The sequence below is a fragment of the Rutilus rutilus genome (assembly GCF_951802725.1).
Source record: "Rutilus rutilus genome assembly, chromosome: 2".
Lineage (NCBI taxonomy): Eukaryota > Metazoa > Chordata > Actinopteri > Cypriniformes > Leuciscidae > Rutilus > Rutilus rutilus.
Genome location: NC_140210.1, coordinates 25,900,318 through 25,926,853, shown reverse-complemented (window position 1 = coordinate 25,926,853; position 26,536 = coordinate 25,900,318). Strand labels below are relative to the sequence as shown.

General features: G+C 36.1%; 3 protein-coding genes across 3 annotated transcripts in view; 1 reads left to right on the top strand and 2 right to left on the bottom strand.

The window, feature by feature from the left end:
- cbsa (cystathionine beta-synthase a) overlaps positions 1–26,536 on the bottom strand; it is a gene marked incomplete at its 3' end in the record, with an annotated part of 356,940 nt that overhangs the window by 227,161 nt on the left and 103,243 nt on the right. The gene's annotated exons all lie outside the window — the stretch shown is intronic.
- hsf2bp (heat shock transcription factor 2 binding protein) overlaps positions 1–26,536 on the top strand; it is a 37,989-nt gene that overhangs the window by 3,524 nt on the left and 7,929 nt on the right. The gene's annotated exons all lie outside the window — the stretch shown is intronic.
- Positions 119–26,359, bottom strand: ankrd10a (ankyrin repeat domain 10a). Its single transcript, XM_084401861.1, has 5 exons — positions 25,973–26,359; positions 21,748–21,900; positions 11,550–11,641; positions 972–1,207; positions 119–869 (listed from the first exon to the last, which is right to left on the bottom strand). Exons 1-5 carry the CDS (start codon positions 26,168–26,170, stop codon positions 622–624), a joined length of 927 nt encoding a protein of 308 aa, XP_084257987.1. The 5' UTR covers positions 26,171–26,359; the 3' UTR covers positions 119–621.

Here is a 26,536-nt window from a genome sequence, read left to right as displayed (position 1 = left end):
TAAGAAAGCATAACCACTATATATATATATATATATATATATATATATATATATATATATATATATATATATAAAATAAAATGTGCCTTAAACGTTTCAAATTAACCCATGTAACATTTCAACATAGAAATTCAAGCAGATTACATTTGAAATCTTTAACGTAGTAATATATTACCCCATGTATTTATTCATTTGTAAACAAGACACATCATCTACATGAAATAACCTAAAAATCAGTAAATGCTTTCATTTTGAAATATATAGCTGGAAGTTATATTAAATACAAGCCTGTATTTAAGATAACAGTAAGGTAATATACTTTTACTAAACTGATTTAGAATTAAAATATGCAGAATATATGGCAAAAGTTCATGGAAATAAAGCCAAGAAAACTAGCAACTCTTCTGTACGCATCTTTCTGTATTATGCTAGCTGTTTTGTCTTAAAAGTCAAATTCCCTGTGTGTGCGCATACTTAAATTAAACGCTTTTAGATTAGGAAAAATTGACATTTCATCCCAAATAATATTATATTGCAGATATATTGAAGAATATATTATCCCAGTCTTTCGATCTGACAGCTTGTTGATTAGACTGGGAAAACTTGTTGATAACCTGGCCATCATAAATAAGCATAAGAGTTTGTCCATAGCCAGGGGCCAGGAACAGAAGTCATGGATGTGGGCTCCAACATTTTTAGGGTGGGAGAGGAGTTCCTCAAAGAAACACTGTCTTCATGATGTTCAAGGTCAATAGACATTGGTGGAGAAGGTCCAGTCCCACCTGATTGGTTTTCAGCAGTTGATTCCACATTCATACTCTCAAGCTCCTCTTCAATTCCATTGTTTGTCTTCACCGAGAAATTCATGCCTAAATGGAAAACATACAATATAGTCAGAAAAATATTTTTTTCCTTGGTTTAGAATTGATGTTTTGCACACTCTCTTTGAGATTAAATTGATATTTACATACTCTCAGTTCTTGCTTTTTTCACATAGTTTGGCTCTGTGCAATCAAGAAATCTTTTCCTATTGGCTGTCCCATTCAGTAGACTGTGGCCCTGGATGTGCGTGTGGTCAGTCCCATTATGAGCAAATCCATTTAGCTGATTTAGCTGGTTGTGTGCGTTAGAGAGGAGCTGAGCACAATCATGGAAGCCTTGAGCATGGGCCAGGTCGGCTGCTGTCAAACCATTTGCATTTCTCAAGCTGCACAGTGAGTAAAAAAAGATGATTAGTCAGATCTGGAATTGTCTGATTAGAACGGTTATGCTAATGTTATGCTACCATTTCAAATTTAAGGCTGTAAAGACTTTCCCTTTTATTCTATAAGCTAGTTTTTGGAAAGGCCCAAAATGTTATTTATTCACACACTGCAGCAGGAAATAATATTGTTCTGAAACCAATTCATTTTTTTGTCTTAAAATATATGCCAAAATACTTTCTCTCTTACATCATAATTTTTGTGATCAAAATATAACAATCTGATACAAGTTTAATACCAACATGATGATTTGGAGAATTGTAATTTTAAAATTACCGAAGGCAGTCAATCCTTGTTTCAAGAGGTAGCTAAAACCAGAACAAACTGACCTTAGTTCATTAGAAAGTTACAGAAACGTTCAAAACATGTTTATCTCCAAATGCAGTGTGTGCACTTAAATGAGAATTCAGACATGAACCAACATGTTAAATTAATAAAAGATGTTTAGACAGTAATTTTAAATCAGATTACATTCTATATGGTTTAAAAATAAACGTTTGCCATTTTGCAAAAAATGGACATAAGATTAAAGTTCACTTAAAAATGAAAATTCTGTCATAATTTACTCACCATCAAATTGTTTTAAACCTGTATGAATTTCTTTCTTCTGCTGAACACAAAAGATGATATTTCGTTTTGAAACAACTTGAGGGTGAGTAAATGACAGAATTTTCATTTTTAAGTGAACTATTCCGGCTTAAAGGATCATTTACTCATCCCCTTCTTTTGTGTTCAGCAGAAGAAAGAAATTCATACAGGTTTAAAACAATTTGATGGTGAGTAAATTATGACAGAATTTTCATTTTTAAGTGAGTAGTCTCCCTAGTCTGTGTGACACAAGATACAGATTGATCCTGGCCTTTTAATGGTGCCTTGTTAAAAAATATCCTTTTAATTACTTTTTGTCTTGAACATTTTTTAATTTGCATTTGGAAAACCACCCCCAAATCTAACACACTTGTGACAATTTTAGTTTTTTGCAATGTCTGCACAAAGTAATGAGAAGGAATAACATTTGGGTCAGCAGTTGGTTCATTTATGAATTCGGTTTTACCTATCTGTCTCTCCCTTTGTATTTTAAATGGGTTTTACAATAAAAACAAGTTTAAAAAAATGCCTCAGAATATAAAGGAAGACAAGACAGTTTTTCAAAAAAGTTATATGATTGGTTTGCATTCACACATTCCTGCTTAAACATCCCTTTACTGTCAAATAAAATATTAAATGCTTCCAAGTATGTCAGATTGAATATTTTAATCTTCCAGAAACATTCAATCAAAACATCAGACAATGCCAGACAATTCTTAAGCCTAGGAATTCACTTTGAACTGGAGTTAAGAATGACCATTTATATGCCCAAGTAAAAATGTCAAAAGTACTGGTTCTTCAGTACCAAAATACAAAAAATGTAGTACAGACTTAATGTTGTACACTAGGCTGACAGAGGGCTTCTTTCAAATGCTTACATGCAGATATTTGTGCATGTTCTCTCAGATGAGCATCCATGTCTGATATTCAATGTATTACTGACTGTTTACTTTTTTTTAAGGCAATCCTTAATAAAAAAAAAAAAGTGGCATTGTTTTAATTTTAAAAGGAGTGTTAAATAGAAATGAGCTTTTGCTATTGGATATTTGCTATTATACTAAAATGTTGGAATTGTGACAACTTGATCTTGAAATTTCTCTCTCTATTGTTTCTAAAACAATTTAATATGGTTTGCTTTTAATCGTTACCCTTCATCTCACTCATGTGCAGAAGCTTATTGCCAAAAACGTCCTTGTTCATTTATAACACATTTTATTATCATCATCAGTATTTGTTAAATCATTGATCTAAATCTTTAGATAAAAGATCACAATGTAATCCTAAAGTTGTCAAATCATAAATTAGGTATCATTCGAAAGCTTAAGAACTGTTTTGAAATTGGATGTTGCGTTTCCACGGAAAAGGTACTCTTAATTCTTTTGGGCTCCTCCCCTAATGGGCGGTGTCAGGTTTCATATTACAACATTTATTTTAACTACTTTATGATCAAAACCTTTTCTAATCTTGACAAAAAGAATATTGTCATAAAGGACTGAGACTGAAGTTTCCATATTTTGAGATAGAAGCGATATTTTGACAAATGTATTAATTTGATACAGGAGAATGCATAATAAAAAAAAAAATAATAATAATATTCGGTGGAATGTGGATGACAACCGGTGGCTATTTTTTGGTTTTAAAAAACGTAAAATATTTTTTAAAACCTTTAGTTTTTGTGATATCACCTTCAAATTTGGCACACAACTTGGTTAGACATTTGGCTTTGATTTTCCAGGAATTAAAAATATACATTTTACATAAAATAAAAATTTAGTACAGTACATTTGATTTACAGAAAACCTAAACTTCCATAACTCTTTCATACTTTATCTTTTTAAGTGCTTTCACTTCTGCAATAATATGCTTAGTGTCTTTAAAACAAGACCGAACTTGGTTGTAATTCAAGAATGCTTTGGAATATAGACCTATTTAAATTCGGATAGTGCATTTCCACATCTATTCTCAAAAAGGGGGGTGACAGTTAAGGGGTTAAATTCATGCATTTACTTGCAAAAATGATGACAGGATTTTATGCTAAACCCTCTACTGGTCAATAAGAAGGTGGTCTGCACATAGAATAAAGTTCTTGATAAAAACTGGTTTGTCATGAAAGACGTATTGCCACAAGTAATTGTCTGGCACTGAAAATGTAGAGGTCCTACATATAGTATAATTTTGCTCAAGGAAGCATTTAATGTTTTAAAACATCTTAACATAGCTTTCTACTTTTGCTTACAAGTGTACTCCTATTCAAGCTAAATGCAAGTTTATTACTGTATGATTAACATGTATTATTGAGCCTCCCCGTATTCTTGTTAGTTGAGATCAAATAAGTAAAGAAGTAAACAAATCTTGCAGAATAGGTAACAAGACATTGCTGTCTAGGCAAAGCATGCAGGTCTAAATGCTATCATGACTGTTCTCCTAGAATTAAAACCAATCACCACAAGAAATACCTCGACAGATTGCCAGTGTGTAGATACTGAAGGGAGCGATAGTGTGAACACTCAATGTAAGGGTGTTCGCTGAAGAACGTGTGGCAGCAGTTTTTGGAATGCTTCCCCCCTTTTCTGGGCTTTACTTGAGAAAATCAAGTCATGTTCAAATTCAACCGCTGCAAAACATTGAGATGTGTAGGGATTTTCCTTCTCTGTAACGGTTCACAATGGATCTTCAATATTTTTTTTTTGCAAACATGCTACTTTAATCAGAAAGGTAACATATAGTACACATCTAAGAGGCATAAAAACAAGCAGACATTCATGAAACCTATCTATATAAAGTGTTGACACATCCTTGCTTTTAATTATGCTGTGTTCTGCTGCACTAGCTACTGTATACCTTAGACCATCTTTCTTAAGGACAGAATTTGTGCAGATCTGACTGAAAGTAAGTTCCACTTCATATTTGCATTTTTATTATAAGCTCATTAGAAAGATGGACACAAACATAAAAAAAGAGAAGTCAAGGCCTATAAAAAGTCAGATGGGACACAACTAAGGCTGTCAAAGATTAAGTTAATGCATTCAGTTCAACTTTCTGGCTTACTGAACTAAACAACTGTATTACACCTTGCAGTGGCAGCAAATTAATTTACTTTTGTTCCAAGTTTGGATTTAATTCATAAATTAATTTACTGTTGAGTCTCTGAATTTACTAAAATAAACCATTTTCTAATAAGCATGATCCCAACTATGGACTTTTGCTGTTTTAGTATTAAAATCTGCAACAGTGTTTTTTGAAAAAAAAAAAAAAATACATAGACTCCAACTGTAGAAGTCAAGCAGAACAGAATGAAACCATGTTAATATCAAATTGGGAATTTTTATTTTTTTTGCCAAATACAGTTTAATGGCTTTTAACAAATTAGACTTAATCTTTCAATACATTGACAGCCTTAGTGATTACATATTTTGATGTAACAGCTTAAACTTTTTTCTTTGGTAAATGGTGTCACTCACTTGGGCTCTGTATAGTAAGAAAGTGTTAAAGCTTCAATTACAACAAAACGAAGCACTGCTATGCTACATATTGATAGGATAGACAATTCAATTATTTCAACCAGTCTTATTTACAGTTATAAATGACAATTATCACGATATAGGCTATATCAATTAGTGTTTTGATTGAAACTAAGTTTTGAAGAACTTCGCCAATTAAAATATACAAGCAAACAAAGAAATAAATTAAAGACAATGCTGTTTTTGAGAAAGAATGCTTTTTAGTATGTTAGTAAACAGGTCTACAAATTGATAGATATTTTAAGAATTAAGATTATTTGGGATTTTAAGTTTTTCAAAAACATGTATAAACATGTTACATACAGATAAAAAAAAAAAAAGACTTGATGAATAACCTGTGAATCATTTTAAGTCAGCTTTCAAAGTAGATTTATCACGTTAAATTCAGAGATTGTTATTAGAGATTGTTATTTGTATACTTATACTAAAAGCAGTACTTCAATTTTGCCACAAACTACACAACTGTATAATTTTGTGGTTGTGGTCTCATTTGAAAACACATGCCAAACCAGTTCACACCAACTTGCCAAGGATATCTAACCCGGATAAATTTACTCAGTCTGGTCTACAGAAGGTCCTTGATGCTAAATACAATATAACAAACTTAAACCACTGCAAAAAAAAATTTTCGAGAGAGAAAATGATTTCAATGGAAAAAACAGGCAAACTAGAAAACGTAAGAACTTATTTCACAATAGAGAGAGATATTTGTCTGTTTATTACTAATGTTTGCCAGATTGTTAGGCCGCGTGTCCACCAAAGCGTTTTTCGAAATCTGAAAACTCTAGGTGCTCTGCAGAAAACGCCAAGCTGTGGACGCTTGAGAGCGTTTTGGAAGCGTAGGGTTTTTTTCAAGTGATACGCTTTGCTTGCAATGATACGTAATATCCGCGGAAGTGTTACTAGTATCTCATTTCACAGATAGTTTGTTTCTGTTTTGTTTCTATATAAAAATGTCGATACAATGGAGTATCTTGTTTTAAATTATTTGGATCCATTATTATGCTTTTCATCATCTGTTGATGTTGTACAAGCAGAGTGTGGTGGTTGGTCGGTGTTGTATTTTTCCCGCCCCTCCTCCACTGTGATTGGACGGTTGGGTAAAAAAAAAAAAAAAAAAGTGACAATAATGAGCACTGCGTTTTACCCAAAGTTTTATGGTAAAGTTTTATGGTAAGTTTTATCGGTATAAAACAGAGCGCTCAGCGTGAAATAGACGCTCAGCGCCTCGTTACACTCCTGGAGTTTTAAAAACGTGGCGCTCCCATTGAAAACAATTGGAAAAATACGCTAGTCGCAGGAAAAAGCTTTGGTGGACACACAGCTTTAACGCAAGCATGTGATGGTATACACTGACTGATGTATCTATGAACAGTAGCGGTTTGAGCATGCCATTAACTCAAATTTTTGTATGATTTAAAGAGAACAATACAATTTTAGTTAAGCTAATCTGGAAAGAGAAGTCATTTAAGACTATAATAAACATTTTATGTCATTAAACACACAAACACAAGGCAACATGCTTTTAAGGTTATGTAATACCTACAGACATACTTAAACAAAAAAAACAAATGCACAATTACTCAAACATCCACCCATCTTTCAGCCCTCTCATACGAGTACCAGCATTCTCAAAAAAACTATCCTTTATGATTATTATTATAATTTTTTTTTAGACCAGTACTTACTTTAAGAACCTTCATTCACTTACTGGATTTAAAGCAAAATGTAATTGCATTTTTAAGAGGTCTCTAGTAATCCAGCACAGCCAATATGAGAATCTGCATACCTACATGTCAGTGTAACTTTATTGGCTAAGAGTGATACCTTTGAAAAAAATAAAATAATGGATCATTTATTTCTCATATTGAATATTTCCACATTGCAGTTCACATTCTATGCCAAGATTAGTAAAATATCTCTGATCTCCGGGGGGGGGGGGGGGGGATGAGGAAATGTGCATTTGTTTTGTGTGATTTTCATCTTAACCTGAAACTGAATCACTAAACACAAACACACCTTTTAAGCTAAATGAGGACAAGTTTAAACAGACATGTTAATTAAAGAAAAACTCCACAAAAAAAAAAGCTCTGCTGGCCTAATGCTGACTGTAGCTGCATCCAATAAAACAGAGCAGTACATTTAAAGGATTAATTCACCCAAAAGTGAAAAGTCTGCCATTCATGTCATTCCAAACCTACAAGACTGCCGCCCATCTTCAGAACACAAATGAAGATACTTTTATATTCTCTCATAGTTTTTGTCCATCCATCGCAACCAAAACTTTGACTCATCAAGAAGTACAAAAAGTATCCTGAAGAGACAATCGTTAATATGATCAACAGATATGATTTTAGGCTTTTATTAACATTTAAACATTAAAGAAAATAGATGCTCAACAGTGCTCGCTTGAAGCACGAAAACCAACAAGGCTTGCTCTTAAAGGGGTGGTTCAGGATTTTGGACATCGGACCTCATTTCCAAGTTAGCCTGGGTGTTATTTATCAGTGGAGACAGTTTTCAACATTTTTCATCCAGTCCTTCCAGTTGCATAGTTCGCCGGTGCTAGGCTAGCGCGAGACAACGGTATCTGCTAGCCTGCCATTAAAAAAAAGTTTTACCCACTCCACGGTACACCAAAAGCAAAAAAATTATAATGCCAGACTATCGATATAAATGTCTGTTGAGAGAATAATGTTAGAAATCAAACTACCCTTTCATCGCATTGCAATAGTTATACTTTGTTCCCTGTATTTATTAGCACAGTCTACAGCAGCGGCGGAGTGATAAAGTTACCTAGGCAACCGAGAGAGCCGGTCCACATGACAATCACGCAAGTGTATTACCTGCCGCTGACACTCATCACTACAGAAGCAGACTATATTTCGTCTGGTCTAAAATGATCACTACAAATTCGCAACTTTAGTAGAGTCTCTGCCGGTGTCTCGTTGTCCAAGCCAGCAGCAAGAAGCCACAGTTGGTTCCTTTCTGGATCTCTCAATGGAAATTTGTGGAAACTTTTTGGTGACCACCTATTTGGTTTATTTTTACAATTTCGAAATGCACACCGAATCACCATGTTGCCAATTCCTTAGTTTACAATCGAATGTTTCAATATCGTTGTTCAAGGTTACTACTAGCTAGCTAGACGTCCCGACTGTAGTGCGCTTCTGTTCTGTGTTTACTTTTCGGCGCAGTACTACTAACCGGAGCAAAGTAAAATTCCGCCGCTGCTGAGAAACTAGTTCCTGTAAATGTAATGCGATCATTGAGATGCAAGAGTAGTTTGATTTCTAACATTATTCTCTCAACAGACATTTATATTGATAGTCTAGTGGCGTTATAATTTATTGCTTTTGGTGTACCGTGGAGTGGGTAAAACTGTTTTTTTAATGGCACGCTAGCCTAGCACCGGTGAACTATGCAACTGGAAGGACTGGATGAAAAATGTTAAACTGTCTCCACTGATAAATAACACCCAGGCTAACTTGGAAATGTCCAACTTGGTCCGATGTCCACCCCTTTAAGTGTCACACAAGCACGATCAAGCTTCCATGATAACTAATGAGGTTTGTTCTGGCGTATCAAATACAAATAATGAATGTGCTCAATGTATTTGATTTTTTATTTTTTTTTTATGCGAATATAAGCCCAAAATATATCTGCAAGCAGCCATTATCAGGGCCAAGCGCAAAGACAACAAACCATGCCAACATGTCTGGGAGTGTCAGACCAACTGCAACAATGAGCAATTAAAGACATTAAGATGATTATAGGCAAAATGGGTAAAAAAATAAATAAAATAATAATAATAATAATAATATACAGTCACTAATAATAAGATTTAATGGTTTGTTACTTTTGACCAATAGGTGGCGCAGTTACGAAATTGATGTGGTGTGGTCAAAGTGAAGTGACAATGATCAATATGTGTCATTGCAGTGACAAAGCCTGAATAGTCATTTTGGCCTGGAGATGATATGATTCGATTTTGGTGAAAATCGGACAGTCTAGGAGAAGTTTGAAAAAGTAGGTTTTAAAAGAAAATAAAGATGGTGGACAGGAAGTTTGGCTGACTATGGCAAAATTGGTATCTAAGGCCCTGTCCCAAATGGCACACTTCATGAGGACTTTCGGTCTCGTGGACTTAAATTGCGCGTGCTCGCTGAGTCTACGAGTCCGTAGGCCGTCCCATTCAGCGTTTTAACGCTCTTAAGTGTGCTCAGCAGCGCCCCCTTTGTACCCTTGAAGCGGTCTTCAGCGAAGCCCGCATAGATGCAGGCTCCACACACTTTAACTACCCAGGAATCCTTGTGAAAGGCCAATCAGACAACGGATGGGAGGAGATTTCGCTCATGGACAATTGTTGACATGGCTGAGAAGAAAATATTACGTTTTTTATGACCTAGATGTACATTTTACCAGTTGTAACCTACATTTTATACAAACATTATGGTCATCGAGCAGTGGTTGATGTCTCAAACATAATAATAGCGCGTTGAATAATACGATCGCATTATGATTCGTTAAATAAATAGAACCGAATGTCAGGGCTTTACTGAGTCATATATAAACATAGTATGAATATTGAAACCTGTAAATTAATCTGAAACTCATGCACATTTTCATTATGTGTTAAAATTGTAATCTTAGTTCAAATGGAACATTATGTATAATTATGTACAACTGTATACATCATTTAAATAAGCATGATGTATCTATTGTCTAATGCCCAGGTGGCATGCATAATATCAAAATATAGAACTGTAAAATTAGGCTGTGTAGTTGACATGGAGATAAGACGTCGGAGCGCAAAAATGTGATTTGTCCTGTCCAACAACAACCAGACGGTTATTTCCGGCGTGACGATCGAGTTTGTCCCAAAAATACCTCTCAATGCGCCCTCGTGGACTCACGCCAAGGGCCCTATAGGTCTGCACTACATGACGTCATCAAAGTGTGGACTCTGAGGAAGTCCACAAGTCCGGAGTGTGCCATTTGGGACAGGGCCTAAGTTTTCGGCATAACCCAAGAAATATATTAACATACTATATAACACTAAATTGTCAACACTTCGGAAAGAATAATAATAAAAAAATAATAATAATAAAAAAAAAATCCCCCCAAAAAATATTTTGGTTTGAAGATGATCTGGTTAAATATTTGTGAAAATTTGAGCAACTGTCTAGAACAGGGAAAATTCAAAATGGCGGGAAAATTTTCATTACGGAAAATTGCGTCATAGGGTGCAATCGAATTGTCTTGAGCCAAGGAATCAGAGAAAAAAAAAAAAATATATATATATAATTTTGTTACTAGCCCTTACTAGCCCAAATTTGCTATGGTGACAGTTCAAGACTGCCCTCTATCAGTGTGCCACCTTTCATAACTTCCCGCAAGCGGTTTATGGACTGCCAGAGCGGAAGGAATAATAATAATAATAATAATAATAATAATAATAATACCAACGATTACAATACACCTTTAGTGCTTGGCCCCTAATTAAACCTCTCCATCACATGGACTACTTTGACACATCAAGAAGTACAAAAAGATATTGTAAAGTTTTGGTTGCATAGACTTTCAATGGGTCATGGACAAAAATGATTAAAGAATATTAATACCTTCATCTGTGTTCCGAACATGAAAAGAAGTCTTATGGGTGGGGGGAATGAACTACCCTTTAATTGAAATAATACAATTTAAGTGGTTGTACATTTGTAGTTGTTTTTAGAATTGAAATGTGTTTTGAAAGAAAAATCTAGGGAAATTTTTCCCTGTGTTATGTGAAAAATGCAAATAACAAAATGACATTTATTTAGCAAATTTTATAACTACAGACCTTGTACTACAAGGGAATTACTTGCAAATAATTCTTGCAATAATATTTGTATTTACATTCTTCTGATTGTGGCATAAAGTCAAATGATTTTTCAGGACTAAATTAATAGAAGTTTCTAAGGATTTTAAAGCTTTCTTGTATTTTGTATCAAGGCTTTCTAGTTGCATTTCATCTGGTTTCATGACATGGTCAAAATCAAAATGCATGCTCTATGGCAGAGTTTTTTTATTTATGGAGATTCCCTTTCACACTGTGATGTAACAAAAAGCACCTCATGAAGTCACATGATAAAGCATAAAAAAAATAAAAAAATAAAAAAATAAGACAGTGACTTACTCCGGTTTGGCTCCCTGGACCAACAAGGCATTAATACACTCCATGTTACCGGCCCGTGCTGCTTTGTGAATGGGTGTTTCACCCACATAATCCTGAAACCATATGGTAAATGCAACATTTTGACAGGCTTTCACAACATTAATTGAACAGTTCTTCAAACGTACCATGCAACAGACAGGCTGACAACATTCTGTACATCAATTTATTTATCATTCAAATACTTTATTGGGCACAGCCATCAGCATGGTTGAAAACAATGTGGATCTAAAATGCTGTTTAAAGGTCCATGTCTGCACCTCTGGTAGATATCACTCTGAAGAAGAGAATCTAACATAACACTTTTACAGAACACAGCCAGTGAGTCATAAGGAAGACATTGAACTCTTCACCCTAACACAACAGCTCCCCCTAAAGGCGGTAAACTGAAGCACAGACAATAATTTGCTCCTAAATAACCCAGATAATACCACAAAATGTAGGTCAAACCACACAATTACTGCAGAAACAGTAATACAACAGGGATTGCTCTCATTCACTTCCTCTTGAACCAACACAATACGGGTGGACAGCTCCAGTCTCTGTGCATGTTTGTCTAGTAAAAACATATTTGCTGTAATTACACATTTACTGTAATTGTGTTTAATAGTGACATTACTTAAGTGATGTCACTATTAAACAAAATTACAGTAAATGCAAGTCAAGCAAAGGTAAGTTGAGCCTGATTTGGAATGCCCGATTGATCGGCTGCTTATTTAAATGGTCCAGTAATCACTTTTAAAGTTGCATGATTCTTGGTAAATTGAAAAGCAATCATTTTTTGTTTAAAATAGAGATCACGATTCTGAATAGACAACTATACAAAATAATATAATTTACTAGAGGTTCTGATAAAATGTTAGTTGCTGCGTTTGACTGAATGATGATTCAATTACTCACTCAAAGACTTCACTTGATTCATTACTGGATGAATCAGAATTTTGGAACAAATCTCTTGAATGACTGATTGAATGACAAATGCAATACATCACTTGTCACCACTTACTGGTGTAACAATGTAAATTATACAATCTTTATTTGAAAAGTCAAGTTACTTTCAAAAGGTGGATTACTCTATTTTGATTGTTATCGTAACATTAGTGTTCATATCCTTATATCCAAGTACAAATGACAATTGAAATATTGTAATAGACATAATGATACTGTGTGTGGTTGAAAAGATTTGTGAAGATGTTTTTATCATGACAACTGTTCTCTCTGGGTCAGAGGCAGTGCAAACGCAGGTTTGAATGTTTCGCTGTGATCATACTTGTCAAAGGTTGTCATTTAGTAATAGGATTGCGTGGGTGTTTGAATCAAGATCACAATCTTGTAACAATTAATCGTACAGCTGTAATCAATTTCTAATGCTAAACACCTGAGCCTATACTTTAAGACTTCAGCACCACTTTCATATCAGTTGCAACTACAACTGTGGAGAAATAAAAAAAACAAATCCAAAAGAGCATGGGGGAACAAAATGTGCAAGACAAAAACCCTAATCCAACAGTTAAAGGGCACCTATTATGCAAAATTCACTTTTACATGGTGTTTGAACATAAATGTGTGTTGGCAGTGTGTGAGCAAAACCACCCTAGAATGATAAAAATCCACCCAGTGGTTTTTTTACAATCTCAATAAATCATAAGCACTGTCTCAGAATGAGCTGTTCTCAGATTCGGTGCAATGTGACGTAGAATTGCGCAAGCCCCTCCCACGACTCCTTGATTGACACTGCTGTTTGAGCCTAGACCCGCCCTGAGTGAGCTGGACACAGAGTCCGCCATTGTTCAAAACTGGAGCAGCTGTAGACAAGAATGTCTCCTAAGCGATTGAGGTGTGCTGTTGTTGGATGTAAGAATGAACATAGCAGTCTTCATTTACTTTCGTTGTTACTCGAGGATGGATCTGTACTGTTTGTGATCCAGCTTACAGTCTCCAGAGCGACAGGACTAACGTTACTGACCACGGCAGAAATGAAAGTGAGAGTGCGCACTTTATGACAGCTCATCGAGTCATTTTACGGATATAAGGTTTACCAGTTTATTTAGCACCCACTGAAAAGGTGTGTATATATTTGTTTACTGTTAGTTGTAACGAGTGTTTTGTGTACTTCGCTGTGTATGTTGTTGATAATGAAAGGGAGAGAGAGCGAGAGTTTATGGATAACACTTCTTATACTGTGTTTATTCAGGTCTTACAGTGATTCTCTGGAGTAAAACTAACGCTCATCTTTTGTGTGATGTACAATAAACTTCACTGAACTCATCAGTATAACGTTATTTTGGTCATCATTCGGACGGGGTTTGCTACAGCAGGCTTGTATTAATAGTGGATAAAAGCAGATGACAAATAAGTTACAACCATAATTAAACTACACTATACCTGTTCTATCTCCATACAGCATATATTCTCTGGCTCTGTGGGCATGATTGTCCGACTCCGAGTCGAAATGAACACCGCAACTGAGAGTTTCTGTTCTGATATTATCAGATGAGATTGTCCTGACTGAAGGGGCGAGCTCGTTAGGCTCCACCCCCTGGGCCGTGCAGCAGCAGTTCATTTGCATTTAAAGGGCACACACTAAAACAGCGCGTTTTTCTGAGCCCCCCAAAAATGACAATTTAAACATGCTGTAAAAAATTATCTGTTGGGTATTTTGAGCTAAAACTTCACATACATACTCTGGGGACATCAGAGATTTATTTTACATCTTGTGAAAAGAGTCATAATAGGTGCCCTTTAAGACAGGACACATTCTAAAAGGTTTGTCAAAGTATGTTGGTATTCTTAAACAACTCATGAGCAAATGGCCTTAACAGTTCCACCTGTTCAGACTGCACGTTTAATAATTAAGTATAGAATGTTTAGATATTTAATATCAATTTAACATACATTTATTTAAAGAGAACTGGGTATCACTTTACAATAAGGTCTCATTTATTAACATTAGTTAAAGGGGTGGTTGATTATGATTTCACTTTTCTAACTTTAGTTAGTGTGTAATGTTGCTGTTTGAGCATAAACAACATCTGCAAAGTTACGACGCTCAAAGTTCAAAGCAAAGGGAGATATTTTCTTTTAAATAAATAGCTTTTTAAGGACTACAACAAACGGCTGGTAGGGACTACAGGAGCTTCCTCCCGGGTTAGTGACATTACAAACCCTAAAATTTACATAAACTCCACCCCTGGGAAAGCGATTTATAGATTATCAAGACAGAATATGCTAATCAATGACTAGAAGATAACCACACATAAGCTGTATAAATTCATCAACTAACCATTCAGAAATGTCCTGTTGCATTCTACATGGTGTCACTTCTTCTTGAGTCTCTCCATATTTGTCTGACTCCAGTTTGAACATAAAAGTGAATTTTCAGTGCATGTCTGTGTGAAGTAAAAGGACTTGAGCTCTTGAAGCTCCGCCCTCTGTGCCGGGAGCAGCAGCTCATTTGCATTTAAAGGGACAGCTCACCCTCAAAAAGTTTGACATGCTATATAAAAATATCTGCGTTGTATTTTGAGCTAAAACTTCACATACACACTCTGGGGACACCAAAGACTTATTTTACATCTTGTGAAAAGATCATTATATACAATAATACAATACAATTATTTGTATAGCACATTTAAAAACAACTGGCGTTGACCAAAGTGCTTAAGAAGGCCAAAATATATACGATAACAAATACAATATAAACATAGGACACAGAAAACAGAAGACACACACATCAAGATATATTAAAAGCTATTGAAAAGAAATGCGTTTTCAAAGTAGATTTAAAAATTGACAAAGTTTGGGCAGATCTGATGTGAGCCGGGAAGCTATTCCATAGCTTGGGTCCAAAGGCTGCAAAAGCACGATCACCCCTATTTTTTAGTCTGGTTTGAGGGACAGATAGTAAGTTAGAGTCCCCCGATCTGAGTGATCTTGACTGTGTGATTGGATGAAGCAATTCAGATAAGTACTGTGGAGACTGGTTCTGCAATGACTTAAAAACAAATAACAAAACTTTAAAATCAATTCTAAATTTAACCGGTAGCCAGTGAAGTGAGATCAGACCTGGTGTAACGTGTTCAAATTTACGTGCAGCTGCATTTTGGACTAATTGTAAACGAGTGGTGCATTTCTGAGAGGCACCAATATATAAAGAATTACAATAGTCCAATCTGCATGTTACGAATGCATGCGTGCTTAGCAGACAAGAAGGGCTTAACCTTGGCTAAAAGACGGAGGTGAAAGAAACAGGACTTAACCACAGCACTTATCTGCTTATCAAATTTAAAGAGCACCTATTATGGCATTTTAAATGTTCCTAATATTGTTTTAGAAGTCCCCAACAACAGTTTTGCATGCATGCAATGACAAAAAAGACTTTAGTTTTCTTATAATATGCATTTATTTTTACCTGTTTTGACCGCGATTCTCAAATGATTCGTTTAGTGAATCACTTTTCAAAACCCCGCCTTTACGTGACGCTAATCTGTGGTGATTGGTCCGATGATGTTAGCAGTGTTTACAGAGATAATACTTATTGTTTAACACGGAGTACAATGATGCTTTTATCAATTAAATTGTGTTATAATAATGATTATAGTCCACTGCTTTGTAGTTTGTAGTAAAACATTTAAAATGAGATAAGGAATTTAATGTTATGTTAGCGAGCATAGCCCAGAGTTCATATTGTAAAAGCACAATCAGTCTTTGTTTGCGTTAGCCCGAGGCATAAACATAACGTTTTTACAAAAAAAAACGTAGGTATTACTCTATTTTTTAAGACAACTCCGAAAACAACGACAAACACATCACATATCTCAATACAATTGTCATTGAAGACCTAGAAGCTACACGGTGCTTACACAACAAACCAAATAATTATTAAGCATGCTACATAAAACATAAAAGCAACACTTATTAATAACACTTACAGGTTGTGATACGGAGGAGGAAGCTGATGCAAATACACTTAGAACTGAACCTTCCTTCAATATCAGCCAGCTCGCTAATCCAAGTTTGATTGCATTTAAGTTGGTAAAGCAATCGTCTTCAAAATGGCGCGAACAAAGCACAAGGCTCGGACTATACTTCTGTGGTATAGTTGCATATATGAATTGTAGCCACTGATAGTCTTCAAATGCTTCAGATCACAGCGTCTCGTTGCCGTGATGTTTTCAACATTGTTTTCAAGTTTTCCCTGGCCTTGGAGCGCAATAAGTGGGCGTATCGTATTCAAATAACTTGACAAGTTGACGTCATCTAGTCAGAGAAAAAGCTTCGGTCTTCTAACGATTCATAAAAATGACTCCGAGTCGACTCTTACTTTTGAAAGACAATAACTTTATATACGGTGCACTTTCATATTTCAAACTTTGCAGGATGTTTTTGTTCACTTAGATCTATGTTACACACTACATGAAAGGTAAATTTCAAAATTCCATAATAGGTGCCCTTTAAGGTTGTTATCAAACCAGACCCCCAAATTCCGAACACAGGTGGTGCTATATGGTAACAACGTTTGGAGATCAAAATCATGGATACTACGATCATTGGGGCCAAACAAGATAATTTCAGTTTTGCTCTCATTAAGACTCAAGAAGTTACTAAAAAGCCAGAGTTTCAGTTCGTCCAGGCAGTCCAATAATGGCTTTAAAGCAAGCTTGTCATCACGCTTCAGAGGCAAGTAAATCTGAGTGTCATCGGCATACAGATGGAAAGAAACCCCATGTCTAGATAGAATAGAACCCAAGGGGAACATATATAGATTAAACAGTTCCGGGCCAAGAATAGAACCCTGAGGGACGCCAGACCCCAATTTCATTTTGGACGAACACTGTTGCCCGATACGGACAGAGTAACTCCTATTAGATAAATATGAGCGGAACCATTTTAGCACCGTACCCCGAAAACCCAACTATCTAGATCTATATCACCCCTTTAATGCATTAACTAACAGTGAGCCATACATTTTTATATTTTGTTAAATGTTACTTAATTAAAAAGTTCATGTTCTCAATAGTTCAGTGCATTTAGTAATGTTAACAGATACAACTTTTGGCCTTAATGTATAGGTCAATGTTGAATTAACATTAAATAAGATTAATAAATGCTGTAGAATTATTGTTCATTGTTAGTTCATGTTAACAAATGATGTCAACTAATGTTAACAAACCAAAACTTAAAGGTCCCATGACATGGATTATTTTATTATTTTAGAATGTTTCCTGGGGTGCCCTTATAATGTTAGTATGTTTTTAAGATAAATTTTTTTTAATAATTTAGAAATAAAAGGCATTTTTCCTAGCCTGATTTTAGCCTTTGATTTGAACACTCTGTTTGAAGGGGCGTGTCTACTGTGAGACTTCAGTGTAATCGCCCACTGCTGTGATTGGCTGACATGCTTGCATATGAAATAGCTATAATTACATGTGGAACTCTCTTGAATACTTTTACTATTACAGCTATGATACGTTTTTACTATTACAGCTATCGAGATTAATGAATTGTGAGAAGTTTTTTTAAAGTATTTAGATCTATTCCCATCACATAAAAGGTTGCAGTGATGAGCATTGAGCAGATGACAGCCTGTTGATCGCGTGAATGAAGATCTTATCATTGCAACAGTTTCTGCACTCTCACTAATGATTTCACCAATGCAAACATAAGGTAAGTACAGTAAGAGCTTCGCTGTTCAGCGTAACAGCGTCATTGATTTCATAACGAGTTTTGGCAAGTGTCCAGATAAACTCGCGCTGTGTGATTGACAGCTTGGGCGATTGGAAAGGGATTGTTCTTTGATCGCTTTCTGTATATATTTTAATCACAGTTTAAATAAGATTATTTTCATCCTACTAAGAGAAACGACGTGAAGTTGAGATTTTAGTCACTGGCTTGATTTACTGATGCATAAACAGTATTGAACGATTTTGAGAGAAAGATTATCTGTCTGAACTTGAACAATTACACATCAGAAATTCACATAACCCACTGGTTCTTCAGAGGCTCGGATGAAGGAACTAAAAAAAAAAAAAAGATACTTTTGTGTTCATTTGTACATCCAAACAATGAGCAACTGCCATGCTTCGCTCGTTTGCAAGCCATGATGTCTCGAGGAAAAACCAATATCGCGCTCACGCAGCTCATTTTCTCATGGGCGGGCCAAATTCTCTTTGCGGGCAAAGAAGAGAAAGGGGAGGTAACTAGAGATGCACCGATTACAATTTCCTGGGCCGATTCCGATTTCCGATTTTTCATTAAGTTTGACCTGCCGAGACCGATTTTAGCCGATTCCGATTTCATTTTTTCTAACCACTTTACAGCACACACAAATATTTATTTTATATCTTTTCTGTAATAGAACATTTTACAATTTGCATAGAATATATATTTTTTGAACAGATAAACGCTATAAAATAGAACTATATAAATTACTCCAGATGTGGGTAATTCAAACATCTAAAGTGCAGTGTTATGGAAGAACCATTTCCTTTCCACATTCAATATCCAATAATTTTTTATATATGTATTTAGCAAACTAAACGTCTGTATGAAAACAGGGAATGGCAATAAAATAATATATAAATAAAAAATAAATAGCCTTGCAGTATAAAGATATTTCTCAAAGCACACACACACAGGCCAATTGCAATCACTTGTACAAACTGAATAATAAAACAAGTTTAAATGGGTACATTTTCTATAAATATTAGTCTTCGTTTTCTTTTCTGACATAGCCTACTCCAGTTCTTGTTAAAACAGGCAAATTCTGTGCATTTTGGGCGCTTTTTTGTGAAACCCTATTTAGGCTACTTTATCCATCAAAAGTGTGCTTTCCCTTTAATTGAGCGTGAGCAGTGCAGCAAATACACGCGCTTCACTGCTCGCGATGCTCCTGCTTGATGCTCACGCGCTGCTCCTGCTCCCGTTGTGAATGCACTCATCGCTTAACATGCACGCTGAAAAAAATACGCGCTTGCGGTCTGAACGGACGTAATTCACGATATTTCCTACATGTGTGTTCCGTGTGCACGTGTGATGCGGATGTTGCGCGATGTTAATGCGGCGCCCGAGTGCATTTGACCGGCATACAATCGGCATTTGTCAGACTGACCGGCCGGTCGCCGATTCCGGTCACCAGCCGATCAATCGGTGCATCTCTCAGGTAACCTTTCCCCTTATGACGACATAAGGGGAATATTCTAGATCCGGCCGTCTGAGCTTTCATTTTCTCAAAAATACCCATGGCTTGGTTTACACCCATCAAAATGTCTAGCCACTGGGGGACCACAGGCAGGCTAGGGGAACTCATATTAATGTTAAAAAAAAAACTCATAAAGTGAAATTTTCATGTCATGGGACCTTTAATCGAAAATGACAATCTGTCATGCCATGTCACTTTTTTCTTAGTCTACTTGTCTTCATCTGTTGTTAAAGGGATAGTTCACTTTGAAATTAATTTTTGATATGTTTTAGCTTACCTCAAGGGCATCCAAGATGTAGGTGTCTTTGTTTCCGCAGTAGTTTCAATTTTGATATTTTTAGGTCAAACCGTTCTTGTCTGTCAGTCATATAATGCATGTCAATGGTCACTGGCTCAAAACACAAGCACAGAGTCCAAATTAAAACAATTCCCCATCGTCCAAATGAAACAATTCCCCATCATAAGTACACATTGATGGCCTAAGACACGAAACGAGCGGTTTGTGTGAGAAAACGAACAGTATTTATATCGTTGTTATCTCTTGAACACAGCACACGTCCAAATGATCTGACGGCGCGGGCGGGTATAGATATATACATAGATGTCGCCTTGGCTACTGCAGTTCATTGGAACGAAACCGTAGCCAAGCGACATCTAGTGTATATATCTATACCCGCCTGCTGGCGGGTATAGATGTATACACTAGATGTCGCCTTCGCTACTGCAGTTCATTGGAACGAAACCGTAGCGAAGGCGACATCTATGTATATATCTATACCCGCCCGCGCCGTCAGATCATTTGGACGTGTGCTGTGTTCAAGAGATAACAACGATATAAATACTGTTCGTTTTCTCACACAAACCGCTCGTTTCGTGTCTTAGGCCATCAATGTGTACTTATGATGGGGAATTGTTTCATTTGGACGATGGGGAATTGTTTTAATTTTGGACTCTGTGCTTGTGTTTTGAGCCAGTGACCATTGACATGCATTATATGACTGACAGACAAGAACGGTTTGACCTAAAAATATCACAATTGAAACTACTGCGGAAACAAAGACACCTACATCTTGGATGCCCTTGAGGTAAGCTAAAACATATCAAAAATTAATTTCAAAGTGAACTATCCCTTTAAGGGGTGAGTAACCTCTAATGCCCTTTAGGCTAATTCACAGACTACAGTGCTCAACCCTTGGGGAAAGACGTCACCATTCAAAGATCTGTCTATCACAGAGAGGATCATCCCTAGCAATAGGATCAGTTTGGCAGAGATTTGTACACCAGGACACCGGAGAGGATGGAGAAATGAAGGAAGTGGAAGCAGGGATGATAAGTTACAGCAACTGATAAAAGAACTTTAAGGCAGTTTCTCAAAGATAGTAACTAGTAATGCAACAATACCAGTATTTTACCAAAACATTGAAACTGAAATGAGTTTAATTGTATCTGAAAACTGCAAGTTTAGTTAATAATCAATAACTGTATAATCAATTAAACTTCACATAACACAAGGCAGTTTTATATCAACATTTTTGTGTTATAATTGTTTCTACTCCAATTTGATCTTTAAATATAAAAAAAAATTAAAAGTGGCTATAACAACTTGTTTTCATTAAAGATTTATTCAAACATACATTAATGAAGACAACTGGTTAAGTAAAAATATAATGCATATATTTTCAAAATGCTCCTCTCTAGAGTATTTTTTTCTAGCTGACAAATGAGCTATAGACATTTACCAGAAGTAAATGCAACATTACGTGACATACAGTTTACAAGCTGTTTGGTTTTGACATCTTTGGGGAAAAAAATCATAAGGCTGATATCACCACAAATAATAAAATCTCAACTCATTTATAAAGTCACATATAGGACATCACAACTCCTATATATTGGCATACCAGTATATAGTATAGTACTACCCTCATCACTAACGCCAGCTATTATTGTACATGGACCAACCTGTCTGTTTATTTCAGCCCCAGTGTGTAAGAGCCACAGCAGGCATTCTGGATTTCCTCCAAATGCAGCAATGTGAGCCGGGGTCTGGGCGAACCGTGTTGTCCGTGCATTAACTTCACATCCCACCTGCACCAGCCTCATAACACACTCCAGCTGTTTGTGACAGAGAGAAAAGTACAAAAAATAAATCAACAAACCATTGAAATGACTTTGCACCATGCTTGTAAACACATGACCATCAATAATAAAGAGTGAGCCTTTAGCTCAAGCTGCAGTTTATAGCATCAGCCTTCACAGTGGTGAACAGAGTTAAATATTCTCATCTTTTTTTTAAAGTGGCTGTTTATAATAAACACACACAAGTAAGCAGAGACATCTAGACAAGTATAGACTGACTCTGCATATGTGTGCATCTCTCCCTTTAATTTTCTGACTGCATAAATCTTGATAATTTCCTATCTTTGGTCCTTCTTTTCTCTTTTTGCATTGTGTCTGTATGGGAAAAGTGTGTATTATGTGTATTTTCACATTAAAGTTTTGCTTAGTTCAAGTTCAAGTTTATGCATTGCTTATAACATTTATTTCACAGAAATGTAAAGGGTGAATTCACATCGTAAAATACTTTTATCTTTAATCAGGCGTGTTGTGTCATTCACCTTGTTAATTCTTAGTAAATGTATCGCCTGTATGTTTCCTTTGCTTTGCATTCTCTATGAGATTGGGAGAGAAATGTAAAGGGCGAACTCACGCTGTAAAAGACTGCTTTATCTTTTATCAGTTGATGCCCATCTATTACACTACAATACAACATAATTTACAATGGGGCAACTTATTACCCTGTGCTCTGGCTGTTCTCCCTTCTTGACATTAATCAAACTCTCCTACCACCTCTGTTGGCAGTTTGAAACTGCTTCATGGCCAAAATATCTGTGAAATGTTCAAGATCAGCAGACGTTAGGAGCAGAAACATTTACACTCCTCTCCTCATCTAATATTTGGAAACTTAGAAAAAAGGAGGGAGAGGATAAAGCGGCTAACATTTATGGCAACACATCACTAGTAAAATACGAAGAATAGTAAAAAAAAAAAAAAAAAAACCTGTACAGAAGTATAGAATGGTCATCATCACAAAAAAACAACATCAAACAAACAAAAAAACCTAGAATTGTACTAAAGCTGAGGAATTTGAGCCAGTGACAAATGTGTTGAAGTGTGGAAAACTATGGAATGCCAAAGCTGACTTAATTATAAATAAATAAATAAATACATAAATAACTAAATATACGAAGAAATGTAAAAAGCGCAAAAATACATAAATACACAAAGAAATAAATGAGTATTTATTCTTTTATTTCCTTATTTATGTATAATTGTATTTTTTTTGTTTCTACATTTATTTCCACTTATTTATTTCCACATTTATTTATCTATATATGTTTTTATGTCTACATTTATTTGTCCGTATGCTAATGAGGGGGGCGTGTTTTACCTCAGACATCAGCAATCGAGCTCAGAGTGGCAGTGCTGAAGCTTTAAGGCCACAGTGACACCTTGTGGTGTGACCAAACGAAACGCAAGAGTTGTGCGGACTATCACATTTTAAGTCATGTAATATCACCCTAACTGTATGTAGGGTAGGCTATATGTAGGGTAGGCTATATAGGGTTAACACTTATTTATTTATTGCATAACGACTTTTATGCAATTGTAATTGCAGTGTAAAAGCATTAAATCTCTGTATTAAGATTTTGACTTTTAATGACTTAATGACTTTTGTTAATTTTATTTTACTGATAACAGCCATAGTGCCTTATCATTATAATAACTGAGTAGTTTATCGATTAATATTAAGAACTTGACATATATGATGATGTATACCTATTTAATAAGGTTTGGGAAAAAAAAAAACACCCCTGGAAATCAATTTATAGGGGGAAATATCACCACGACCATGGGCACGACAGGTGCTGTTTGAATGGGGATGATGATGCTTCTGTGCTCCAATGCATGGCGTGAGATGCGTGGCTCACTAGCTGCGTTTACATGAGCCCCTTTTGTTTGATTTAAGAATAATTCCAAATTGATGACTTGCGATTAATCAGTATCTAAGAGCAGCATCTATGAAATATGGGTTGTGTTTTAAGCATTTGAATTGTCACCTGTTATGTATACGAAATTAGGAAACGCGAATGTAAACTGTGTATTGAGTCGCGTTTCAAACTCATTGATCAATATGCTTGTGTAGGAATCAGTGAAATGTGCGCTGGTTTCTCTCCGCGTTCTGTGCTGGTGTGCGAGTCTCATCGACAATAAACGCAAGCCAAACGCAAGCTCTTATCAGCCCTATCCACCGCATTTACATTGTTTTTAATAGTGGAAACTTTCATGCGCTTCCATGTCCAAGTGTCTGCTATCAGACCCGTTGAAGTGCAGTTTCTGTTCATGTGTGCTATGTGTGTTAACCCTATATAGCCTACCCTACATACAGTTAGGGTGATATTACATGACTTAAAATGTGATATTGTCCGCACACCTCTTGCGTTTTGTTTGGTCACACCACAAGGTGTCACTGTGGCCTTAAAGCTTCAGCACTGCCACTCTGAGCTCGATTGCTGATGTCTGAGGTAAAACACGCCCCCCTCATTAGCATACGGACAAAGAAATGTAGAAATAAATAAATGTGGAAATAAATAAATGTAGACATAAAAACATATACATAAATAAATGTGGAAATAAATAAAAGTGGAAATAAATAAATGTATAAATAAAAAAATAAATGTGAAAAAATACGATTATACATAAATAAGGAAATAAAAGTATAAATACTCATTTGTACTTTTTTACATTTCTTTGTATATTTATTTATGTATTTTTGCTTTTTTTTACATTTCTTCGTATATTTATGTATTTATTTATTTATAATAAAGTCAGCTTTGGCATTCCATAGAAAACATGCCACATTTTACAGGACTGGTTCTTTGCTCAGAGGGTTTCTGTGGAAACGTCTATTAGGAATAATGCTAAAAATAGTTCCACACGACTTAGGCTTTTCCTTTTTTCCATATTGAATGCTGGCATTGCAAAATATAGAGGTGATGTATTTGAAATAACATCAATATTAATTGTAGACATTTTCATCAGCACATGAAGTGCATCCTTCTGCACTACAAAAAAAACTGTCTATAATCTCATGTTACATCACATCATTGGCCTAAGATCATGCAAACTGAAGTCAATATCATCAAATGTGAACTCTTTAACAAGAGGCATAACGTTAAGAGGTTGTCAACAGCGTCTGTAAACACTTCCACTCTGCAGTGAATTTGTATAATTTAAGGTCACTGTGGTTTGCATTTGTAAACTAGACTATTTGGGCATAATAACAGCATCGTAAAAGAAAAAAGTAATGTAAAAAAAAAAGCGAGTGACAGTAATTACTGACGTTTATTGTGCAGGCTTAATAATAATAATAACCATGTTTAAATTAATTAAATCATGAATTAAAACGCAGAGCATCGAACTCTTACATATAAAAAAAATAAATCCATAAAGAAATGGACAACAATAAAACAACTCGCAAAAAAAAAAGTTTGGATTTTAAATTCGCGTTTTTGGCGCGTGGTGTTTTATTGGTCTTCGCTCAGCCAATGAATGAATCAGTGAGCTCGCGCCTGTGCGTACTGGCGCCTGATGTGCAGCTTTCCTGGCCACTGTCCATGCAAGTTGATTTGTCCAAGTAATGTGATCCAGAAGCAAAGAAACAACCAGTAATGTCTATACTCGGCTTGATTTCTTCTATTCAACATAACTAGCCAGGTTCATCCGTAACAACATTCTCGTTACGCACTTTAGATAGACAGCACTGCCACTGTAGTCTGTTTCATCACAGATAGAAATCATAATGCTCTCACTGACTCGCAGTTCAAAACATACTAAGTGATTAATCTCTGCTCATACCCAGCATGTGAGTTTGCACGCAGCCGCTGCGAATATGACCGGTTTTCTGCCGATGGCCTTATTGAAGTGATTTGTTAACATATCTGAGTTTTGTTTGTATGTGCACATGTGGTTCAGTTGTTGATGTCAGCACGCCTGACTAATGATGTTATACACCCTCGTTATTCCCTAAATCATCGCGTCTCCGGAAGCCACTGTAACGCTAACTTACTTGGAAAATAACTGCATTAGAAAACATACATCTATGAAATTAATGTTTTTCTGTTACCTTCCCGAAGTGTGCTGCCCAATGAATGGGGGTCCAGCCGTACAACGAGTCTTCGGCAACCAGGTCCGCCTGGTTGGTGGAGCGCTGAAGCAACGAGCACAGAACGCCGACGTCTCCATCCCTGCATGCGCGGTGAAGCGGGTAACGTATGTTCAGCACCTCGTCGTTGGAGAAACCGGGCTCCAGCTCTACAGACATGCTCCAGCAGTTCTGCTGTGACGCGCAAAACCCGAATTATTTTGCTTATGAACGCCCTAGGGGTGAGCGCTGTGCTCAGATAGCAGCACCGTCCACACCACACACACAAAGGAGGCAGTGAGACTGAACTGCGAGTGAACGGCGCTCACTCTCTCAAAAAGTATCTTGAGTGGCTGTTTGAAAATCCCGTGATGGAGTTCTTCTGGGGTTTGGAGATCAGTTTGACCCAGGCCCCTGACAACGTAATGACGTGTGGAAAAACCCGTCATGGACTCTCACCAGGCGTGTTCAGGATCTCAGTTTGAAACCAAAATACGCGTTTCACAGAACATTGAATGCATGATGGTGGCAATAATTATAAAGATT

Excerpts from the sequence above, each read along its gene's own strand:
- ankrd10a (XM_084401861.1), bottom strand. The coding sequence starts at position 26,170 with ATGTCTGTAGAGCTGGAGCCCGGTTTCTCCAACGACGAGGTGCTGAAC. Across the intron at positions 1,208-11,549 it reads GTCCAGGGAGCCAAACCGGA|CTTGAGAAATGCAAATGGTT; the intron begins GTAAGTCACTGT and ends CTCACTGTGCAG. Across the intron at positions 870-971 it reads GAAAAAAGCAAGAACTGAGA|GCATGAATTTCTCGGTGAAG; the intron begins GTATGTAAATAT and ends TTTTCCATTTAG.